This window comes from Branchiostoma floridae, chromosome 9, assembly GCF_000003815.2.
Source record: "Branchiostoma floridae strain S238N-H82 chromosome 9, Bfl_VNyyK, whole genome shotgun sequence".
NCBI classification, from domain to species: Eukaryota; Metazoa; Chordata; class Leptocardii; order Amphioxiformes; family Branchiostomatidae; genus Branchiostoma; species Branchiostoma floridae.
In genome coordinates this window covers 12245675-12268658 of record NC_049987.1, presented here as the reverse complement: position 1 = coordinate 12268658, position 22984 = coordinate 12245675, and the positions used below count along the sequence as shown (strand labels likewise).

Below are 22984 nucleotides of genomic sequence, written 5' to 3'. Positions count from 1 at the left end.
GCAAAACCCACAGCACCTAGGCTGGACAATACTTGGTGCCTTCCTAATACATGTATTTCCTCAAAGCAATGACTACTGTTGTACTGTAGAAGGTTTTACTGTGAAGGGAACATCATTTCGCCTTAACAGCGGCAAATCATCTATGTATATTGCGATTGCTTCACGTTCTGTTTTAGACCTTCCATTTGCTAAACTCTGCACATGTCAGTGTCCCTAGGTTCCCTGCCATGTAATGTAAATATTGGTTTTGTAACTCACCATTGTTCGTTTGAAGTTTGCCTGCGACATTAATAATGCTCACTGCTATTGTAAGCTTTTGTAACTTATGTTAGGTATGCTATGATGGATAGGAATTATAGTTGTGCTTGCTAAGTAGCTTAGTAAATTGGTGGACTTCCATGTGTGTTCTTCCACACTTTATAACTAACGTGATACTGTAAATATGGAGGACATTGTTTTTATTTTATTTTTCAGAACAGTAACAAATAAAAACATCCAATATACAATCATTACATTATATATCATGGGAAAATGTATGCATGTAGATAGTACAATTGTATTGAAATTCAAATAAAGGGATGAAAATTCAGTGTCTTTCTTTGCCCTGTATTATTCATTCTGCATATAATATTTTCTTTCTATTCGTGGGATAGCAGTAACTGCTTGTTTTCCTGGGTAGACAGCTAAGGGACGAAATTACCATTGAATATAGGCATCATCTACCAAAATAAGTTTCATCAGCACCAGCTCTATTTTGGCTGTTCAGGGAAATGGTAACACAATGCTATGTTATTCCTTAATAAAAGAAAAAGGTGTTTGAATGTGTCCTCAGCTAACATGCTGCCTGTCATAAAGCTTTGACTTTTTGATTATACGATTTATACCATAGCATGCCTCAAAGCAATGTTCCCACGTCTGAGAAAAATTGGTGCTGCTCTCTTATAGTGACCTACTTGTATGTCAGTATTCTAAGTCTGAGGATGGTAGCTCACTTCAACAAAGAAAATGTCAAACTGGATACTTGTTCAAATTTTAATTTGCATTCATAAGACATGAAACAAAACAAAAAACACAAATCAGAATTAACCAAATGTCACTTAGCACTGTTCTATGAAAATGAGAATGAAAACTTGAATTCAAGTGCCTGTATTTTTATCAAAGGTGTTCCATATTCTTTTGTCACATTACTACTAGTTTCCAGAAACCTTGCAATATCTTGATTGGTTTGTTGACAAGTCTACAAATATGATGTACGTCAAAATATCTTTTTATAAACAATATGTACAAGTACAGCCTTTCGATGTCTGAAAGGTAAAATAACATACTAATAGACGGATGTAAGATGGACATAGAATCACAACTTTACTACATCTTTTGTCAATGTTGCAAGTTAACAAAAAATGTTCTTTTCATCGAGTCATACACAATTCAGAAGCCATGGAGACAATTTCTAGAGTCCTGTGTTCTTAATGTCCATGTAAAGCCCGGGATGGTACAGGTGTTCACACAGCATACTGGCGCCTTGCTGCATCAAACTGCCAGATAGACCAGTGACCAGTAAGGTAGCTTCAATCTGGGGTCAGTCAGCTGTCAGCTTACCAACCTGAGGAAAATGCAGATAAACATGTATGGAGTCAAGAAAGACATTTCCAATCACCACACAAAAATTGAACAAAGGCAAAATATCTGTCTACATTTGAACTTAACCACCAATAGACTTTTCTTTAGCTAAAACGTAATAGCATGTTCTCAGATAAAAAGCAGCCAGGGAAGTTGGAATCATGACAGACGTCAATCATCCGGTAATTCCACAATCATCACAGAACATCATTCTACAGCACACAACTCTACAGCATCCATGCTGAAGCTGGTGTAAATAATCTTACCATGCATGGTGATGTCTCTGCCTCCTGTCATTCTCCACAAGATGTCCAGAAAAGGTCTGGGTTACCTGAAGAAGGGAGAGGTAGATTGGCAACAGGTTTACAACAGGGACAGTCATTAACAGCAAGTCAATGGAGCATGTCTGGAGTGTTCTCAGAATAAAAAGCAGCCAAGGAAGTTGGAATCATGACAAATGTCAATCATCCGGTAATTCCACAATCATCATAGAACAACTCTTAAGCGGTCAAACAGTTTAAGTAAACTGTCTTACCATGTGTTGTGATGATAGTCTTCAGCTTGTGTGTCCTCCGCCATGCTGAAGTGAATACAGAACAAGCTCTGCCAGTGGTACCTGAAGAAGTAAGAGGCAGGTTAGCATCTGGCTTGCTAAAAGACAGTCAGGTAAGAACATGTCATGTGTTCTCAGAATAAAAAGCAGCCAAGGAAGTTGGAATCATGACTAATGTCAATCATCCGGTAATTCCACAATCATCACAGAACAACTCTTCTCTGCAGCACGATGTCAACAAAAAACTTACTGATGCATCAAAGGGTTTAAGCCAACTGTCTTACCATGTGTTGTGATGATGAAGCTTTCAGCTTGTGTGTCCTCCGCCATACTGCAGTGAATACAGAACAAGACTCTGCCAATCGTACCTGAAGCATGGAGAGGCAGCTTAGCAACAACAACTGGGACAGTCATCAACAGCTAGGGAGATGTCGAATGTGTTCTCAGAATAAAAAGCAGCCAGGAAAGTGGAATCATGCTTGAATGTGAACCCAAGTCATTCGGTAATTCCACAATCATCATAGAACACGACTGATATGCCGAGCGACAAAGTGACAGTAAAATTGTCCCAAGTTCAAGAACATAGCACTGGAAAAGTTATAGGTTCATAAGTTTTCATGTATGGAACTTACATACCAAGAAATCTTCTTCACTGGTCATCATTGCTGATGCCTATAGAGGAAGGCAAGATTGATGTTAGACTGAAGCCCAGAAGTAAACAACAACAAACATGACAAAACAAAACAGGAGGTCAGTATGTCTGTTCTCAGATTATTCTTCATTATAGATAAATCATGTGTCATTCATATGGCACTCTGATGACTCATCACTGAACTGTCAGCTTTTCAATCGTGATTCGTGTACGTGATTTCATTACTGTTAGATAAGGGAGTTAAGTAACAAAAACTTCTAAACTAGACAATGTTAGGAATTACTGTTATTCACTCACAATGACATGCATGTGATGTACAATATCATCCAGTCATGCAAAGCTGCTTCCCAGCCTGAAAAACATTTCAACATGAACTAGTGTTATCTCAAGTACAACTCAAATTAAAAAAAACAGAATTAGTTTCATTATTTCCTCAGATAGGACTGTTACAAATCACCCAGGTCACGTGACCAATCATACAGGGGCATTCGTAAAAACGAATCATCACAGAAATCAGCAGTGATCATGTTCGGCCCCGCCAATTCATTTCCTTGATTCTTGCACATTAACGAACAGAACAAAACAGTGTCTTCAGATGATTGCACGGACAAATGTTGCAAACACAACTTCAAGTGATAGGTTTCATTTTAGTTAGACCTCTTAATAATTTATGTTTGAGAGGTCAGGATCAAACTGAATTAATAACAAATAACTACATACAAAAAGAAGGAAACAGAACATGCAAAGTTGGATTGATGACGTACAATGTAGTCAATTAGTCAAATTGATGTTAATTTTGTACGAGTAGCACAAGATCATAAGTTGGGTCAGACAAGCAAGGAAATCAACTGGTGTTGCCTGTATCTAGTAGATGTTATGTAAAATAGAACAGAACACATACACAGCACTGCAGACGAGTTCACACATGCAGGGAGGATTAGCAACACTCTTATTCAAACATGCCCTCTGCACGTCTGCTTACAACTCGTAGTCCAACACTGTCAGCATCTGAGATCCTCCATGGTGTACTCTTCCATGCTGCAGTAGAACAGAAGCACACAATGAGGGTTACAAAGATCTATAGAGATTTCACAGGTGAGGTAACACTGAGTAGTGAGGATTGCTCAGTCCGCCTTAGTCACAAGTTTCGGTTTGTACACCTGCCTTTTAACCAGGATTCACAACCAAAAGTAACATCATCACTGCAACCTGCTAATTTAACTTCTTAACTGCATTCTGTTTCAATCATTACTTGATTAACATTTAAGTATTAAGGATGTAACATTTCTCAAAACCAACTCTATAACAAAATGATGCATTAACAAAAAAGTTGACTTTGTAGCTTACCCTTGAAGAACATGAAGTGGTCAGTCTTGTGCAGAGTTGGTCACACTTCTCAGCAACTCACTGTCACCTTACATGGCCAGTGGAGTCTGAAATGGGGGTACAACATTTGTGAATCAAAGTGAAGCTCACACAAATTTACAAGTGAGGAAACACTGTGTAGTGAGGATTGCTCAGTCCGCCTTAGTCACAAGTTTCGGTTTGTACACCTACCTTTTAACCAGGATTCACAACCAATATTAACATCATCACTGCAACCTGCTCATTTTTCTTCTTAACTACATTGTGTTTTAATCATTACTTCATAAACATTGGAGTATGAAGATGAGAACAAAACATTTCTTAAAATGCCAACTCTGGCAAATAGATGACACATTAACAAAAAAGGTGACTTTGTAGCTTACCTCTGAAGAACATGAAGTGATCAGACTTGTTGCAGATTCACAGCATAGTCACAGGCTGGTGCACACAGTCACAGAGTTGGTCACGTCTCAGCAACTCACTGTCACCTTACATGGCAAGCTGAGAGTCTGTAATTGAGGTACAACATTTATGAACCAAGGTGAAGCTCACACAACTTCACAGGTGAGGCCACACCGAAGAGAGGATTGCTCAGTCCGCCTTAGTCACAAGTTTCGGTTTGTACACCTGCCTTTTAACCAGGATTCACAACCAAAAGAAACATCATCACTGCAATCCAACTTTATCAACTTACCTGTGTTATCAACTTTTCATTTTCACTTATTTCAATGGGTGCTATCATTTGACAGATGAGAACATGGGAAATTGTGGAAACATAATCTAAGGAGGTATACAGAGATAAAGAATGAATGGAGGGCAACATACCTTTGAGGAGTACTCAGTGTGCTGTCTGCATGCAGATTTGCAGCACCATGGGAGGGTGGTGATAGAATGGTCACAATATTCAGCTCACCATCACACAACATGACCTTCGAGTAGCCTGTTCAGAACATACAACATAGTTTCCTATCATTGTTGTAATCAAACCTATATCTCTGGTTTAAAAACTACCTTTGCCTTAAACTGAATTGAATGTTCTTTTAGAATATGCTTTTGAGATGCTCGTAAGATTTGGAAGAGCTGCTCAGAAGAATGTTGGACTCATTGTGTACCCATCAGGTGACACTCATAGCAGTTGAACATTTCAACATCATGGCAACAAACTCTTCCTAATGTCTAACATGCAAAATTAACATCAGATAATATTATTCTCGTAGATGAAATTTAAGTTTTTTTGTAAAAACACTTATTGTCCAAGCTCATCCCTTCATACACAATAACCTGTGTTCACAATACCCACCTGTTGGTATAGCTTGGTTGCTATAGTGACTAATGGTTTCCATGGCAACACTGCAAGTCCATGCTGCAGGGTAAGAAAATAGTATATCCAATGAGAAATGCCCTACTTTATCACTGTTAATAGGTCTGTCAGTATTGAGCAGGACAAACAAACATTTACTTCAGGATATTTTGTGTAATCATGGAACTTCAAACCATCGAAATATGCCATATCTTCATTCTTGAAATGGAAAACTACATACTATGTTAACTATTAAATTCTAAGATATAGAGGTCACAACTGGTTGTACATCAGGTTGTTACCAAAACATGTAAAATGCACACCACCATTGGTGAAGTTATGTTCCCAACATACATGTAGACTGAAGAGAAATCTGTTTTCTTTCCTATCAATATATGGACTAAAGGTACATGCTGAAGGGAGATTAGTTCATGTTCAAATTTCCTTTGTTCCCTCCCATTTTACATCAATTACACCCTCACACTTGAACCTTCAGTTCAGATTTCTTTCTGCCCCTCTACAACTTCCATTTGAATCATTCTTAAGACACTTCCTCCTTGATTGCATGCAACTGAGGCTTGACTTCAGTCGTTACATGATGAAAACTGTACATAGCTAAATATATTGAAAACCTTCCTTTCTTACAAGATACACTAGTACCAGATACACCTGTACCAGTTAAGCTACCAACGTGATGAAGGTAAGGATCACAAGGTTATACAGTAGTACAATATTATAAATCAACACAACATGTAGGTTATAATGTATGTGGTCAAAGTTACTACAAGGTAAACATATCATCACGCAGCTCAAGTCATTGAGTTGATGGTTCCTTTGATGTCATAACGAGGCTTCAGACTGGTTGCTTGGTGCTCTAATATCAAGGTAATATTGTTGCAAAGAGTAGATTCTTAAGTTCATCGACCCCATAGGGCTGGATAAATGCTGAAGAAGTGGAAAAGAACACTGAGGCAAAAGGCTATGTATTTTACTCACTATGCTAATTTTATGAAAGAAGTTTTAAAATTGATTCTTTTTGTTATGACAGCATTCTCACTTGAATTATAACAGTCTTTATATCATGGTATGTTCTAAATATTTTTAAGCACATATTTTTTGATGCCATGTACATGGCGTCATGAGCATTTCTCTGGAAGGACCAAGACTGCAAAAAACCCTTCTCCCTCACTATACAATCACTTTATAACAAAACCCTGACTGATGCATGAGTGGTTTTAAATCCATGACTGCTAATGTATTATCATGTCTACTGTATAGTTATTGTGTATGTGATTCCATTACAATTTGTAAAATAAATGGCATTCAGAAGAACTATGAGTGTATTTCTGCAATGTTGATTGAAGGAATAAAGATGGAGATCAGTCCCATAGTATTCCATGAAAAATGTGTCCTTTCAACAATATACTCTAAGAATAGGAAGGAGATGGTTCAAGGCATAGCTTAAGTTGCTAACAGTCTGATGTAAGATTCATACACACTTCTGCTGCCATTTGGCATGTTGTCTTTATCTGGGTTCTCGATATTCCTTAAACTCCAAAAGGGTGATAAATGAAAATGCAGGAAAGATAACAGCAAAGGGGGGTGCTTCAAGTACACTGCACCTACAATGATAGGAAAATCTAGTTTGTGTACAAGCTACAAAGAGACATTATGGTTATGGGAGAAGTTGTCCGTGATACTGTATCTTGATACTGATACTGTAGGAGATTAGTAGAATCACTATTCAGGTACATTACTGAGCTTCTGAGGACCTCTTATGTACTACATAGCCTCACTATATTCTTATCAAATTACAACAGATCAAGCCTCATTGAAGAGGCACTTACAGTTACACATTGCCAGCTGCAAGGTGACATGAATAAATGTATCCGGCTGGACTGATCCTGAGAAAATCTTGCTGCTAGAGGCTTGCACAAGAGATAGTTAAGACTGCTGTGCATAAATCCTGCATGACATCAGACAAAAAAATCATTCAAGGCTTCTTTTTGAATCACTTTATAAGTGTAACCTTGTACCTTGAAGCTTTTATTGGGCTACATATCAAAGAAACAAAGGCGCTGAAGGTGGTATCCTTCTACTTCACCTACCCAAGATAGGCCTCATTGGCACTCCTTTCTGAAGAAAGAAATTGAGACCAAACTCCATTGTCCCATTTATCTTGTTACTGTCATTTTGTGCTTTTAGATCAACTTTTACCTGATCCAGGTGCAAGGTGCATTACGGTAGCCTCCAAAGAAGAGCCACATGTACATTTGTACACAATATTATAAAGAATCACACAGATACTTAACTATGAGCTGACATGTGGCTGGAAAGCAGTATTTATTTGTGAGATGTTCAACACTACCATCGTAGTAGCTGTTTGTGCTGGTCACAGTTTTGATGTAGAAGCACCAAGCAAGCAGTCCCAGCTGTACGAAAATCTGTTTCAAACACAATACAATACAATACAGCCTGCAAAATTTCACATTTCATTTCACTCTGTTAACACCAAAGGTACCATCGTTGTTTTTCAATTATGTACGGAGTATATACTTTAGGCTATTTCAGAATGCAAAGGTTTGTAACACTATTCTACCCCCAAATGACACCTTGTAAGATGTGCTTTAGAGTTATCAAATGACAAGTACTTCAGTCATTTTTCTCTTTAATTATCCAACAAGCATCTGACACACAACGTACATTTATTATAGGCCTACTCTTATTACTATACATACCTTCCACGGAGAGTCCAGTACCTGTTATTTGCAGTTCCTTGAAAAGCCTTTGGTCAGGAAGATCTTAATGCACATCTCTGCAAGCTGCTCTGTATTGTCAGTGTCAATGTAACATTGTGCAGCTTAACATGTACACAAGTGATATCAACCTGTTCTTATTTGTCAAAGCGTACGAGACCAGAAGCTTACAATACAGTTACAATTGAAGTCTAAGATGTATGTAAGCACAATTGCTGGGCCAACATAAGCATGTCTTCCCGTCAGTATTTGGAAGATCACGACTTTATTTCTTATCTTCAAATGAAATCCTCTGATTAAAAGTATTGTGGCAATGGAAGTGTTCAATTGAATATCTTCACAAGTCAACACACTAATCTACTAAGTTCCTGCGACTACAGATTTTCATAGATGCAAGGGTTGTGAACTCTCATAAGACTAAAGCTGCTTATGACACTGCAACCTCAAACACTTCAGTGATGTGTTTGAATGAATTGACGGTAAGCATTTCATAATCATCTTTGCAATTATCAATACCTCCATGGTAGCTATGGTATAGTATTGGTCTACTTTGTATTTGTTCAACATCAAAAGATTGACAGAACTAAGTAAAGAGACTTACCTCCAGCTTCGTAATTTATGTCACCTCTGTTTGTATGAAGAATCTCCAATCAGTTATACTTAAAATAAGAATTTTTTTTACACTTCATGTTGGACTTCAGAATGGTCAGTCAGTGTTAATGACCATGTAAGCAGTTGTTCAAACAACTGACAGGAATGAGTGCCAGCTACAGAAGCAAGACTTGTGTAGGCTAAGGAGTAGAAGTTGCCACAGAGACAAGAGTCTGCCACAACTGGATCCTTCCTCAAGGTCTTGAGGTACTCTCCTTGTTTCTATCCTGAGACAAGAGCAATGCCCACTTCTGCTGCTTTGGAGCTCCACAGCACATTTTCACTGTATTTTTTAACCAGATCCTGTTGGTTGTGTTCATGTATGTTATGTGGTGAATGTATCTTCAGTTGAACTTGTTTTGTTTTTACATAAGGCTCTAGCAGCTTATGTGGAAAAGGCCATTCTCCTTTCATCAAAGAAGTTTAAACATTCTTCTCTCCATCTTCTTTGCCATATTTAGTCTTCCTAGTCTATTCTTCTTATTGCCAAGTTGATGACTTTGTTGATGTCACACTTCAAAAGCTATGAAATGAGCCCCACCAGCAATGTTTAATGGCATACACACCCTTCACTTTATAGTATATCTTATTTGGATAGAAGAGGATGTCCATTCACCACTCAGCCTCATTACATAATCATACATGTACAGTACCCACCAAGGGTAAAAAATAACTACCAGGCTTGCTGCAACAGAGAAAATGTATGGATGTAATGGAACAATCAACTTGTATGGTTTTCTTTAACATTAACAATAGCATTTGCAGATGATTTAGATACCATGCATATCATTTTCCTTTAACTATCAACATTGGCTGCAAGTGTGGCAAAGGAAACACTTAATGCTTTATTCCTACTGCAGAATCTAGTTGTAGTGGCGACAAATTTTAGACTGCTTGTCATCTGTTCATGACCAATTTGTGAAAAAGTTAACGTTCAGAAGGCATGATAGTGTTCTTGCTGAAGGTTTTCTTAAATGTTATGTGTAGAGACCTCAAAAGTTGGTAAGAAATCTATCAGCATCACAGGAAAAAAAAATATGTTCTGCAATGTTTTTGATAACGAGTAAAATGCTAGACAACCTCCCAATATTCTGATGTTGGAAAGTCTTGACAAAAATAGCGCACTGGAAAAGTATTTGCAAAAAGTGTAAAGTATGTATCTGAAAGTAAATGCTACAAAACTGACATAACCAAACATGGAGAAAGATGTCTTAGCTGTACAACTTGTAGCTTAATGAAAGAAATCATCCTTAATGAAGTTATTCTGTTCCTTCCAATAAAGCCATTATTTTGGCTGTGTTGCTATAGTGCTGCTGTTGGTCAGTGATTTTAAACAGTACACTACAAGTTAATTGAAGATCAAACTTAAGAATACAGTAGTAATACATTCAAGCTGATTGTCATTATCAACAGTCATTTTGTCAAGTTATGCCAGTTTTTTTTATGTCCCTTTTTAAAGAGATGCCACTGACTGGCAAAGAAGTGAGCTGAAACCCTTAACCAGTTAGAAATCCATTCATACGAAGTATGGTGATTCAGAAATGGGTAAATCAAATTCTGAAGAATATCTACAAGGCTCAAACACAGTGAAATATGTTTATCCCTTGACCCACTGCACTGATCCAACAGGTAAAACATCAGGACTTAATACAGCAACATTTATCAACATCAGACTGTTATTGTGTGATTCAAGAGCAAAGTCAAAACTTGATAAGCCCTAACTGGCAAAAAAAACACACCAAAGTTGCTTCATTAAGGAATAAGTACTCCTGTCAAAAAAATTGCGACTGTTTAAAAAGAAACAAAGAATGGCGCGCATGGTAAATCTGACATGTTTGTTACTTAGTTATAAGGCATGGTCCAGAACAGAGAAAAGCAGTTTATAGTGTTTCCTTGACCAGACTGCAGCAGTATGGTGAGAAATACAGTACTGTTTTGTCCACAATGGTGGACTGTTATAGCAGATGTATGACACAGACCTTGCACTCATTCATAAGCAAAATGGATTGACAACAGCATGTGGTCTGCTTGCAGAGGATTAAATTGTGGAGTGTAATATTTTGGGGGGTGTTGCTTTCATAGAAATAACTTGTTACTAGATAGGGCAGGATCCTCAAAATCAGCAACATCTAATCATTTGGACACCATCCCTGACACTGTCATTTGCACTTGAGGAAGCCTGTTTATCACCACAGCAGATTGAGACAGAAACCTTTTAAGCTTTATCGTGAAAACATCATCTTAATATTTTCACTTCAACTCCCTTCGAGTTCTAATGTTTTATTTTCATGAAGACCAAAAAAGTCCTCACTATTATTAGATGAAACTTCTGCTCTTCATTTGACCATTTTCAAAATTTTACACTAAGAATCATGTATACTCTTTTGACTAAAATATCACCTGTCACCGTCCTAACAAATAACAGCAAAAAACCTACAAAGAAAGCAACAAAGTTTGTAAAGACTGTTGTGAATTTTAAGAGACATCTTTTTAATGGTACTCATGAAAATCTTCTCAACACTAACACCTACAAACATTTAACATGATACTTCCATTGATTATTTGTACACAACATTCTACGATATAGAAGTAAAAGACACCACATGTTCTTCACAGCCGCTGCTGTTAAGCAGTGATATTCGTTTTTAACAGTTTAGTCACATAGTTCTTGAGTAGCATGATTAAGGGTCTAAAAGAACACAATATATGTTTCAAGTGGTACACTTCACTAGACTTTACATTCAAACCAAGGACACCTTCCCCACAGGAAATCCAGGTGTAGCTTTTTATCAAAATTTAGACTGCACTGTTTATTCAGTACCTTATCAAAAATACCTAACCGAAAGTTTGGCCTCAACACGGGCAAAGGAATAACGGAATGTCTAGTATTTACAATGAAAGAAAGGTTTTATCTTTTCATCCCCTCTTTTCTCAAAATGGAGCTAAGTCTTCAAACCAACCGAACATCAAGATAATAGACGTTTTGGGTAGTCATCTATCTAGCAATACATTACCAATAGCTTAGAGTAGAAATGCACGTGACATTAGATACGTGTTTAATAGCGACGGCGCTTCATGTCGTAGTCGGGAGGGCCCTGGTCCATCATCGGTCGGCGCATCCCCATCCCAGGGCTCCCCATCCCTCCAGGGCCACGTGGACCCCCCATGTCGCCCATTCCCCTGGGTCCGGGGCCTGGGCTGGGGCCAGGGCCGGCACCCCCTCGGGGACCCCCAGGGCCCATCCCGCCCCCTCCCATGGGGCTCATGCCACCACCGGGGCCACCCATGCCGGGAGGCGGCTGGTCAAATCGGCTCTGACGCTGCTATTTGTTTCCGAGGACAAAAAGTTGGGCCAACCACAGAGCAAAGTGTTCAAGTATTCCACGGTTTGGTATTTGCCAACAAGGCATATCATGCCAGTCAAGTAAAGTCCATTTATGATACGAAGTATTATCCACAAGTTGTAGGGTGATGTATAAGATGTTCCAGGCAAGTCCACATCGGTACACAGCAAGCGGTCGTCAGGCAAAACGGGTACATGAGGGGAGAGAGAAAGTTGAGGATTTGGTTAGCAACGACATCCCTTATCTACAGTCACAAAACTTACTGTGCACAGCTGCTCTTGACACCTCTCTGTACCACATCAAGCAAGTTCTCTGTGAAAAGGAACTTCTGCAAAACTGTATAGGTAGCTTTTAAAATAAATTATGTACATCAGGCTGGTACTGCAGTTAAGAACAACAACATTGTAAATATGTAGTGATGACAAGTCCTAACTTTACCACTTTTAAGTATGGATTGGTAAGGTCCTATTCAACAGGGTAATGATAATGTGGCAGCCTATAGAAAAATGGGTAACGTTCTCCCCAGAAATATGATTTGCCTTTCACATAATTTGATCTTGCACTAATTGAATCACAACAAAACCAATTTTCAAACGAAAATAGACTGGTTTCTTCATGAAATGTCCACTGAGAGGACTGACAAGCGGCAACAATGTTGTCATCTATCAAAAGACAATAACTCTACAGATCGGACAAAAGATGCAATATTGGACGTGATTGTTGGTTTGGTAATGTCGACATTTTCATTAGGAGAAAAATCTAATCTTTAAATTAGAACGGCAAAATTGTTTTGAAGTATATTGAAATCAGAGTTTTTATTGAAAGGTCAAGATATTCCTCACCCCAAAAAATCAGTACCACATTAATAAGTGTCTTTACAAAATATTTGCATTGCACAATAAAGACAGGAGAATCCTTTCTGTTGCATGTCTACTAAATGGGTGGTTTGCTCACGGTTCTAAAGCTACGATCGCACAACGCTCTAAAATGGACATTCTGTTGGCCAGTTTGTGATGTACAAAAAGTACCCTACGTCCACAGTAAATACAACACACACCATTGTGTCTTTCAATAAAAGAAAAATATTCTATCCCTGCCGTAATGAATCAATTTATAAAAAGTATCATGCCTGGTTAAATATCCTGTGAATAAAAGATGAAGTAATGTTACATGTACACAGCTGATCAAGCAATAAAACATGTCTAACTTTATGGATGTGTCTATATGAAATCACAGCAAAAACTACCTGTAGTCAATAGTCTACATGTCCTTAAGTTAAGCTTATCGCCAGTACCAAAATATACAGCCTCCAGACCTCCAACGTGTTAAGGGTACCTTTGTTGTCAGTATTGGTTTATAACATATCATACAGGGATCTGAAGCTTCAAAATGCAGAAGAGCCTTACAGTGGAAAATTGACCACAGGTAAAGAAAAAAACAAAATTCAAAAACAGCAACTTGCAACAGGACTGCTTTAAGAAGACAAAAGAGACATCAAGCCATCAACTAAATTTGTAATAATAGCATGTGTTTGTCTCAAAAAGATCTTGAATTGCCAACAAATGATGATATGGAATCATCTACAAGTCCAAGTAATGACTGACAAGTGCTCATTTATGGCAAGACAAGCATCTGATTGGATGTATCAGAAAGCTGTAATCTTTATGGTATACTTTATGGTATACTGTAAGGTTTCAAATATGGAAAAACAGCATCATCCCATCCTTCCTTTGCAAAACTAAAGCATAAAGGGATAAGAAGTCCAGACAAGCTATACTGATGTACAAGAAATGATTTTTCGACTTTATCCTAAATGTTGAGGCAACAAAAGTGCCATTAAAAAAAATCAACTGCTGCTGATTTCATCATCCGGACTTGGTAGCCTACCACTTCTAATCCATGTGACACAGGAAGGTTCAAACTCTATGTGCCATTAACTTACTACTTTCTTTCTAAGGTTTCCAGCCTACGTACAAGAGCAGTTACTGAAGAAAAAACAGCAACACATTGACCAATATATCCCAAATCAAGTGCATGGTAGTCCATGGTGTTCTATTCATTATCAACTTTTCCCACATTTCGTCAACTTAATCATTAATACTAGGACACAAATCTGCATGATTGTTATGTATCAATATACATGAAAAATAGCCTGACCGTATTCATATTGATCAACATTAAATCAACAGACTACAAACCAAGTTAACACACGTTGGAGAAATTCTGGAGGCTGTATCCTTCCCAACATATGATGACCTACATGATTCCCTTAGATTGAACATCGCGTACAAATTTTACATAGGGTATGGACGTAGAAAAGTGTGGCTAGGACATGGCAAGGTTTCCATGGGTGGATATTAACTACATGAACATATGCATCTTGGCTTGATGTGTTCACGGCACTCACTACGAGTTGGGCCCATAGTGATGACTGGAGAGACAGTGCCACCCACCCTACTTTCAAAGAGTACTTCATATTGCTATGTATTTAAAACAGACACTATGCATTATGACAGGGATGTAAATGCTTATCAATGATTTGTACATCACAAATTGTTTTGATGACCATCACCTTTAGGGCAATGAATGCTGACTGGAATTCAACACGGCAGCTAGGTGTTGCTGCTTAGCTACTATCCTGCAAAGTGTAGTCTTGAACCCAAGATGAAAGCTATATTAGATACAAGTACATGTCACACCCACACCCACAATGGAAGATAGCACCTACATAGCGCCTGTACTTTTTGAAAATCAATGTATAGACTTTTGATACACAGGTTTCAAAGACTTTGACTGAAAATCTATACCAGTATCAATTGTTCCTGACAAGTCAAAGAACAGTCAAACCCAGAACTCTTACAGATTTTCAAATGGATGAATTTCATTAGCTCAAAACGAATGATGTTTTCTTATTTGTGTATATAACTGTAAATGTAGTGTTCAAGATCAAGCTAATGTCAACTTCACAGATAAGTTCCACAGCAGTACTGTACATAGCATGTGACTTTGTCATTTCTGTCCTGACCAGTGGAAGAGCAAATTTACTGTTCATTTGAGCTTTTATGGTTTGAAATCACTTTCACTAAGCTCTATAATATCAGATACGGATAGTTAACCAGTTCCCCTCAAAAAGATATTAAAACCATCAGAGAAATGGTTTATAAGGTATGCAAAAGAGAGTATCAGCAACAAAACCTCATTGTCATAAAGACAGAAGGCTTATAAGGTTCTTATCATTTAACAAATACATGTGGATGATTATTTCTCCCCACCCCAACATCAAGACTACGGTAATATAACTCAACTGGCTCTCCAGGTCATCAAAACTAGGGATAATTTTTGTTTGTTCCTTGCCACGTCCTTGCCACTTCATCCAAGACGCAAGTTTTAGTATTACCCTATATATTTGAATGCCACGCAACACCCGGTGGTAGTATGCAACATCCACACTACCATAGCTGTTCAGTACCGGTATCAGTAAATATTGGTATGAAAGATAGGGAAACCTTTGTATGGACATTTGTCATTATACCATCCTTACACACACACACACACACACACTCAGTCAGTCCCACACACGTACGATACCTTACCTGCATGTTGCTACCGCCTGGAGACTGGCCCATTCCGCCGCCTCCCATTGGCCCTCCCTGGCCCATGTGGCCGCCACCTTGGCCCATGTGACCAGCTCCCTGGCCCATGTGACCTCCAGATCCCATTGGTCCGTTGTTGCCCATGTTGCCTGGGCCTCCAGGGCCGCCAGGACCCCCGGGACCACCAGGGCCGGACTGGCCACCGGGACCGCCTGGGCCAAAGTTGCCACCGCTGTTTCCACCGGCACCACCAGGAGTGCCAGGACCACCTCCCATGGTGCGGATGGCTTCTTGCTGTGGGGGGGAAATTCATTTAAAAAATCAAATCTTAGTCACAAGCAGAAGAAAGAATGCTGCTAAGTATATCATTTACATGTCACAGCATTGTCCTGTTGTTTAGAAGATAATATGGGGAATTTTACAGCACTAAAAATTTCCGGATACCACAACACAACATTTTTGCCTTACCTGGATCATGTACTGCTTCCTCATGTCATCCTGGCGCATGGCCTGCTCTCTCTGTAGGAAAAAAAAGGCAAAGTTACGTTTGTGCTCTCTTTACTCTTGTATTGTCTGATTTTTGCATCCAAGTCAGTGTTGGGCAGTTTTCTACTCTCCTGCCAAATGGAGGCAAAGTTTGTACAAAACATATCCAGTTCATCTTTGCCACCCCATGACACACCATCTGCACTGCTCAGCTGAGATGCAACGCCTCGGAGGGCAGTAAAATTTATATACCTAGTTAACATACCTGGTAATACTAGGCATTTAAAAAAAATCTTTTCTTCAACTCCTTACCTTAACAACTCAATATAATCAGAATGATGCCAGAAATTCCGACGTTCTGGTCTGACATTTACATCTGTGAATGTTTGAACTTGAACTGACCTGGAGCCTGAGGTCGTCGGCCTGGCGGCGGCGCATGGCCTCCTCCTGCTGCTGGCGGAGCATCTCTTCACGGCGCATCTCGTCCTGGCGACGAACTTCATCTTGGCGCCTGCGAACAAAATCAAACTTATCATTTCCACTAAAACACAACAAAAAAGGTCTTCCTTTTAGCTTTGGTTTCAGGCATTTCACATGCAACTTTTCATTTTTGTTGAACATGAGCCAATCACGTTCTGTAGCTGAGCTGAGGTTTTCTTAGTGGTATTTCATCTGGACATTTCTGCCAAAACAAAAAAGTAACTAGTTGCAGAATAACTTGTCTACTATTAGTATTACTTTTAGCTCTAAGCAACTGACAATCCTTGGAGGATGTTGAAGGTTTCTTCACAAAATTATTCCAGTTGTCCCTAAAGAGTGACCATGCATTATATCTTTCAATCACAACATACAAATCCAGACAGGACAGATCCACTAGACTATAGAAGCTCTCCAGTCCTGTTGAGTAAAAGTCAGGCATTATATTAAAGCACAGGTTCTAGTTAGGTACTCAGGTTAATCCACAGCAGTGCCACCTATGCGGAGATTAGCAATCACAACCATGCAGAAAAAAAACAGGCACGACACCAGCCTATGTTCTGACCTCCCAACCGACCTCATCTGGACCATCTCCTCTCGTTGGCGAACCTCTTCTTGGCGTCTTTAAAAACAAACAACACCACCCTTGTTTCCTTACATGCACAACACCATTTACTTAGATTTGCTAGCTCGCTAGAAGATGAAAGCCTCCTTAGAATAGGCAAATGCTAAACATTTCTCTACTTGTCATGAACAACAGTGTATTACACTGTGACTAGCATACTATACATCGATACAATGCATAAATATACATTTGCTAATAAATGTAACTAGACACTTGAGGTTCTCTTGCCATACTTATATAAAATGTGATGCAGCACTATCAAACCTCTCCCTCAAAAATCCCTAAGTGAGTATATTTTAGCATTTGTTGATTGGTTTGAGAGCTGACACGAGGTTGTAAGCAGACCACAGAAAGGGGAGACATAATGTTGGCCTTTTAGATTTCTTTTCTGTACAACAAATCTGTGCTCTCCAACTCGTTACTATTGTATTGTCTGATTTTTGCATTTAAGTCAGTGTGAGGCAGTTTTCTACTCTCCTGCCAAATGAAGGCAAAGTTTGTACAAAACATGTCCAGTTCATCTTTGCCACTCCATGACACACCATCTGCACTGTTCAGCTGAGATGCAACGCCTCGGAGGGCAGTAAAATACAAAACACATCTTCAGCAAATCCTTGCTAACAACATCGGGAAATTGCTAACAAGATTGACTGTGGATATCTGGTAAGGAACCACTTTTCAGTGCATGTTTAATGCGTAAAAATAAAAGGTCCTCTTCAATTTGGACTGAAAACTGCAAGAAAAGAAAATCTCTTGGGGCTGCATACCTCATCTCAGATTCGCGGCGACGCATCTCGTCCTGACGGCGCATCTCCTCCAGCCTACGTAGCTCTTCCTGTCGGCGCATCAGGTCTACAGGCAGGAAATACGTTACTACCCGAAAACGTACATATTCCATGGAAGACTAGAACCATTTCTTATGTCCATATCACAGTCAAAAGGTTTGGCTTCACAGACTGACTATGTTGGTCACTTGATTTTGCAGTGACTAAGTTTTGTCAGTTTTTTTCCTTAATCTGTCATTAATAGCTTACTCTTTAGAACTCTCTAATTTCAGTGATAAATTCAGTGCTTTCCACTATCCTGCCAAATAGAGCAAAAAAAAGTTTGCACTAAACGTATATTTGCCAATGTAATACACCATCGTAACAGATCAGCTGAGATACAACATGGTGTAGTTACTTGCACAAGATCTGTTCATACCTTTGGGTGATTTGAGACAATTTCATAACTGACTTTAAAATAATGCCACACATCAACAGTGATATGAACAAGGACAGAATCCTCACTGTTCAGACAGCCAAGGGAGTTTGTCATCAACTTCTAGAAGATGATCAGAGCATGATAGTTATGTTCATCATGACAGTTTCAGGTATGTTAACTTTTATGTTAAAAACAATTTGAAAATATAACTCTGGGGTTAGTTAGCAATTGTACATGCAATACAAAAACTTGGTGCAATTTTACGGAGCCAGTTTTGTAGATTGTAAACCAACTTTTTTTGTGCTTAGAAACTGAAAGGATGAACATAATCTAAGTCATACATTGTGAAAACAATTAAAGACAAGAACATACACCAAACTCAACAGAGAGCTTTACGAAAAGCAGAACACCAGAACACCACAGGCATGAATAAAACTTTCAAAGACAAAAAGAACAGTCTTTTAAAATATCAGCTTCTACAAAGCAAAACCAACATTTTTAAGGTGAGAACTACAAAACACGTTCACTCATGGGCAAACTGAAATACAACTAAACAGACATGCTTAAAATGAAGCAACCAAATACAAACTGGAGAAAGACAGTTCCTACATACCCTGGCGCATGAGGTTAGCCTGGTGTTCATGGATGGCTGACTGCATCTCTTCTTCCAGCTTCTCTCGTGCCACCAGGATGCGCTTCTCCAGGTCGTCCCGCTGCTGTTTCTCCATCTCATACAGCTGCTTCCAGCGCTGAGACATGTCGAACTCGAACGTGGACGGGTTAATGAACCTAGGCTGCACCTCGCGTTCACTGTAAAACATGGTCATACATAAACTCTAAGAACATCATTTTGAATTCCCAACTGTGTTCAGATGTCAGTCTTTTGTTCTACTTTTTTACTGCAATTTCTGGTGATCTTTGTTCAACCTGAGAAGAGTACAATTCTAAGGAAGCCTACAAAGGTGCTGTTCAGCCAAGGAACATGTCTCTTCAGAGATACACTTCAGAGACTCTAGTCCAATTCTGTTCCATTCATCATAACAGCATCCAATCCAGTACATGTCACTTGGTGCTTACCGTGTGTAGTTGGCATTTCTGGCGATGTGTTTCTCCTGCAGACCATCCTCCTCATCCTTCTGTTCCAGTGGCTCTACAAGGATTGGCTTGGGTGTCCTGGAAGAAAAGATAATGATACTCACATTTAGATTTTTGTTAGCCTATATTATTTAGTCAGTAGAATTTTAAGATTTAATCTGTATACCTATTTTGTAAATTATAAGTTGACCATTCTAAAGTCATTGTACATTAGTGCAATAATCCAATTAAACAAACAGTTCATTACACATCACCTGCCCCATGTCTAGCCAAGATAATTTGCATAGCAATATAGTCAATTAGCATAAATTGACAGCTTTGATTTGATTGTTGATTCCAGCTAATGCAATGAGTCCATTGTTCCAGTCCAGATGTGCTGGCTTACTGCCTTCCTGATTTACATAAGTTGACTTGGTTATCTGGAAATCATTGCTTGACACTTTTGTGTTAACAGTCATCAAACTGGTCTTTCCTAGTTTCATTTCCATAGATATCTAGTACTAGGGTCAATTGCTTTCCATGGATTATCACTGGTGTTTTATGTCCAGAACTTGGTGCTTGAATAGATTTTTTGTTCCACCATGATTTGTAGGCTTGGAAGTGCATAATTGTTATATGAAATGCATGTAACAAAGGTGCTGTTCAGCCAAGGAACATGTCTCTTCAGAGATACACTTCAGAGACTCTAGTCCAATTCAGTTCCATTCATCATAACAGCATTCAGGCGAATACACATTAGCAATTTTGATCATTGTCACTTTTCCTCAAAATTCTACTAAAAATTTGGCAAACATTACTGACAAAAGACAACAGATGCTGACTTGAAACATATGATATTTCATCAAGTTGACTGAGCAACTGTTATCTTACAGCAAGCATCACCACTTGCATAATTCTGGAACACTGAAGATCCACAAAATGGTATCATCTGTAGAGAGCAATGATCCATTTCACAGAAATAAGAGTGGGTAACTTACGCTGTGAGACAGAAGCAGCCTTCCGAGATCCTCTTGATGGCATTTGTCGCTCCTGGCTTTCTGGCAAACTCAACGATACCCTCTCCAGTGGGGCGCCCTCTGTCGTCCACGATGACCACTGCACGCTCAACCTCTCCAAACTGGGTGAAGGCCTGCTCCAGAAGCTCGTTGGACACGTGTGGGGAGAGGTTGGTGACCTTGAGGGCTGCGCCGTGTGTGGCAAAGCGGACGCGGAGCTGCTTGCCCTTCCGCATGGTGCCGTCCAGGTCTGATTTGGCAACTTCTGCATGATACCTTGTGTCCTGTGTGATGCAGTCTTTGTTAGGATGGACAATAGCATGGTAACAGAACAAAAAGAATCCATCATTGCAAATATATTTTCTGCTTTGCAAGATCATGAACAGTGTCAGGCAAATTTTAACCAAAATTCTGTCAAATAAAGGTTACAAAAAGGTTACTCAATTATGTTAGCATTTTCTTCTATTGTCTAGGAGCCCCAACAAAAACAATAGCAACTCACTCCAAAGCAAGCACCACAAATCACTGCATCCAAGCCCAGGATAATGTATACAGTATAGATGAATTTTGTATCAATAACCACCAAGCAAGATTAAATTTCATATACGCAATAATGTACATGGCTTTCCAAAATTTGGGTGACGGTGAGGATTAGGAAAGAAGCAATGGTTGAAAGGGAAGTAAGAAAACATGTCAAAGACTCAAACTTATATCAAACATGCCAAACATAAATATTTCCTTAAAATAATGTAAAATTTTTGTAGTTCTTTTGGTCACAACTTATTCTGTTAACCCCAGCCACACTACAGACTTAGGGTGAACTCACCAATCGGATGAAACCAAACCCTCTCTGCTGATTCAGGTAAACCTCAGATATCTCGCCATATTTCTGGAACAGCGATTTGAAAGCTTCTTCGTCCGTATCTGGAGTGAATCGAGGAAATAAAAAGAGAACCGTTTATCCATGGCCGACTTACCATCTTGAGTAATCCGTACCCCTGGGCAGCCCTCAGGAATATCTCAGACACCTCCCCATATGTCTGAAACAGCTTTACAAAATCTTCTTCGGTGGTATCTGCAGACATAAAGGGTGTCTGTAATGGGGTAGCACGCACACCTGTCTAAAATAACTGACCTAAAACTTTTTAAAAATGCCTTGCTTTCTCTTTCTACATTTCTTCCATGAAACAAATTTTCTTCAGACAGTTGTACCACAATGCAGCCAGTGGTCCTCCATACCACAATGGTAGAATGGCGTCACAATTTTTTCTAAGAATCTAACAAAAATAATTTTGTGGTGTGAAAAATGGTTCTCTTAAAAAAAGGCATAAACGCTACACATATTTAGTGGTCAGGTGTATACAAAATGTCGCAGGTAAATATTTCACAGAATTTACCAGCCAAAAAGTTCCTACCATTTACCATGTGCAAAACGCTCAAAGATGCCCATGTTGCTCATCTTTGTTCAAAGGTCGGTCCGGTCCGAACCATGCGTCATCATGAGTGAAAACCATAAAAAAGTATTTACTGAATATTTTCAAAATATATCACCATACAAATATTCTGTATCAATAGATAGTACCTTCTTTTACATTTCACATGAATCCTACGGTAAATCTAGTTGGAAAGGAACGGGAAAATTTCGCTTGGGACAGGGCCACGCCGTCAGCCGTGCGGGGTGTTGGGAGAGCGGTATGGCGTGTGTGCTCAACCAAAGGCAATTTTTCCTACTCGACATTTTACCACTTTTCATTGGATTTTCCCTCAGCAAAAACAAAAAAACGGCCATATTCAGCCAAAGAAATTACAAATGAACATAACTATATCCAATGAATCATTCTACAATGGTAAATCTTCGTGAAAATTATCATTGACTGAGTGCGCAGCGCCGACAGAAATAATTTTGTACCTGGGGTGAGGTTTCCAACAAAGAGTCGGCATCTTCCTGTGAATTTCTTCTCGTTTTTCTTCATCAGGGGTTCCTTCAAGTCTGCCGACATGATGGGTTCGTTCTTCTGACGGGCGTCGGTGTCTCCTTTCCCCTTATTATCCTGCATTTTCTCGAGTTTGAGCGAATTTCTGGACATCGAAATGAGAGCCGTACACCACCAGACAACGCAAAATTCTGAAAATGGCGTCTCTTCTGCCTCACGCGGTACTCATTTACATACCGGAAATGACCGAAGAAGCCCGAACAAAGCCGAAGATTTTCGGTCAGTCAGTAATTTGTTACACGTGTGTCATTGTCATAACTGCATATAAAACGCGT

General features: G+C 39.1%; 1 protein-coding gene and 2 non-coding genes across 15 annotated transcripts; all 3 read right to left on the bottom strand.

The window, feature by feature from the left end:
• Positions 1–170: 170 nt before the first annotated feature.
• On the bottom strand, positions 171–22881 carry LOC118422472 (splicing factor, proline- and glutamine-rich-like). 13 transcript variants are annotated; one of them, XR_004831905.1, is made up of 20 exons: positions 22625–22879; positions 21542–21639; positions 20698–20999; positions 19703–19798; positions 19239–19435; positions 18190–18274; positions 17363–17419; positions 16723–16831; positions 16303–16353; positions 15835–16128; positions 5491–5553; positions 5016–5130; positions 4173–4258; positions 3808–3863; positions 3123–3177; positions 2810–2845; positions 2458–2541; positions 2156–2236; positions 1887–1951; positions 171–1603 (listed from the first exon to the last, which is right to left on the bottom strand). XR_004831905.1 is itself a non-coding variant. In XM_035830079.1 (11 exons), the coding sequence occupies exons 1-11, from the start codon at positions 22800–22802 to the stop codon at positions 11954–11956; spliced, it is 1734 nt and encodes a 577-aa protein (XP_035685972.1). In that variant the 5' UTR covers positions 22803–22881; the 3' UTR covers positions 11362–11953. The 13 variants fall into 13 exon arrangements, 5 of the variants coding, with proteins under 5 accessions (XP_035685972.1, XP_035685971.1, XP_035685974.1 ...); XR_004831908.1 differs by having other exon boundaries at positions 2458–2504; XR_004831902.1 differs by having other exon boundaries at positions 423–1603; positions 3727–3863.
• On the bottom strand, positions 16428–16559 carry LOC118423700. Its single transcript, XR_004832098.1, has one exon. It is a non-coding gene; the product is annotated as a small nucleolar RNA SNORA17 (small nucleolar RNA).
• LOC118423701 lies at positions 17876–18007 on the bottom strand. The gene has a single exon (XR_004832099.1). It is a non-coding gene; the product is annotated as a small nucleolar RNA SNORA17 (small nucleolar RNA).
• Positions 22882–22984: the final 103 nt, after the last annotated feature.

Excerpts from the sequence above, each read along its gene's own strand:
- LOC118422472 (XM_035830079.1), bottom strand. The coding sequence starts at position 22,802 with ATGTCCAGAAATTCGCTCAAACTCGAGAAAATGCAGGATAATAAGGGG. Across the intron at positions 19,799-20,697 it reads GGCTGCTTCTGTCTCACAGC|GACACCCAAGCCAATCCTTG; the intron begins GTAAGTTACCCA and ends CTTTTCTTCCAG. Across the intron at positions 19,436-19,702 it reads AGAAATGCCAACTACACACG|TGAACGCGAGGTGCAGCCTA; the intron begins GTAAGCACCAAG and ends CATGTTTTACAG.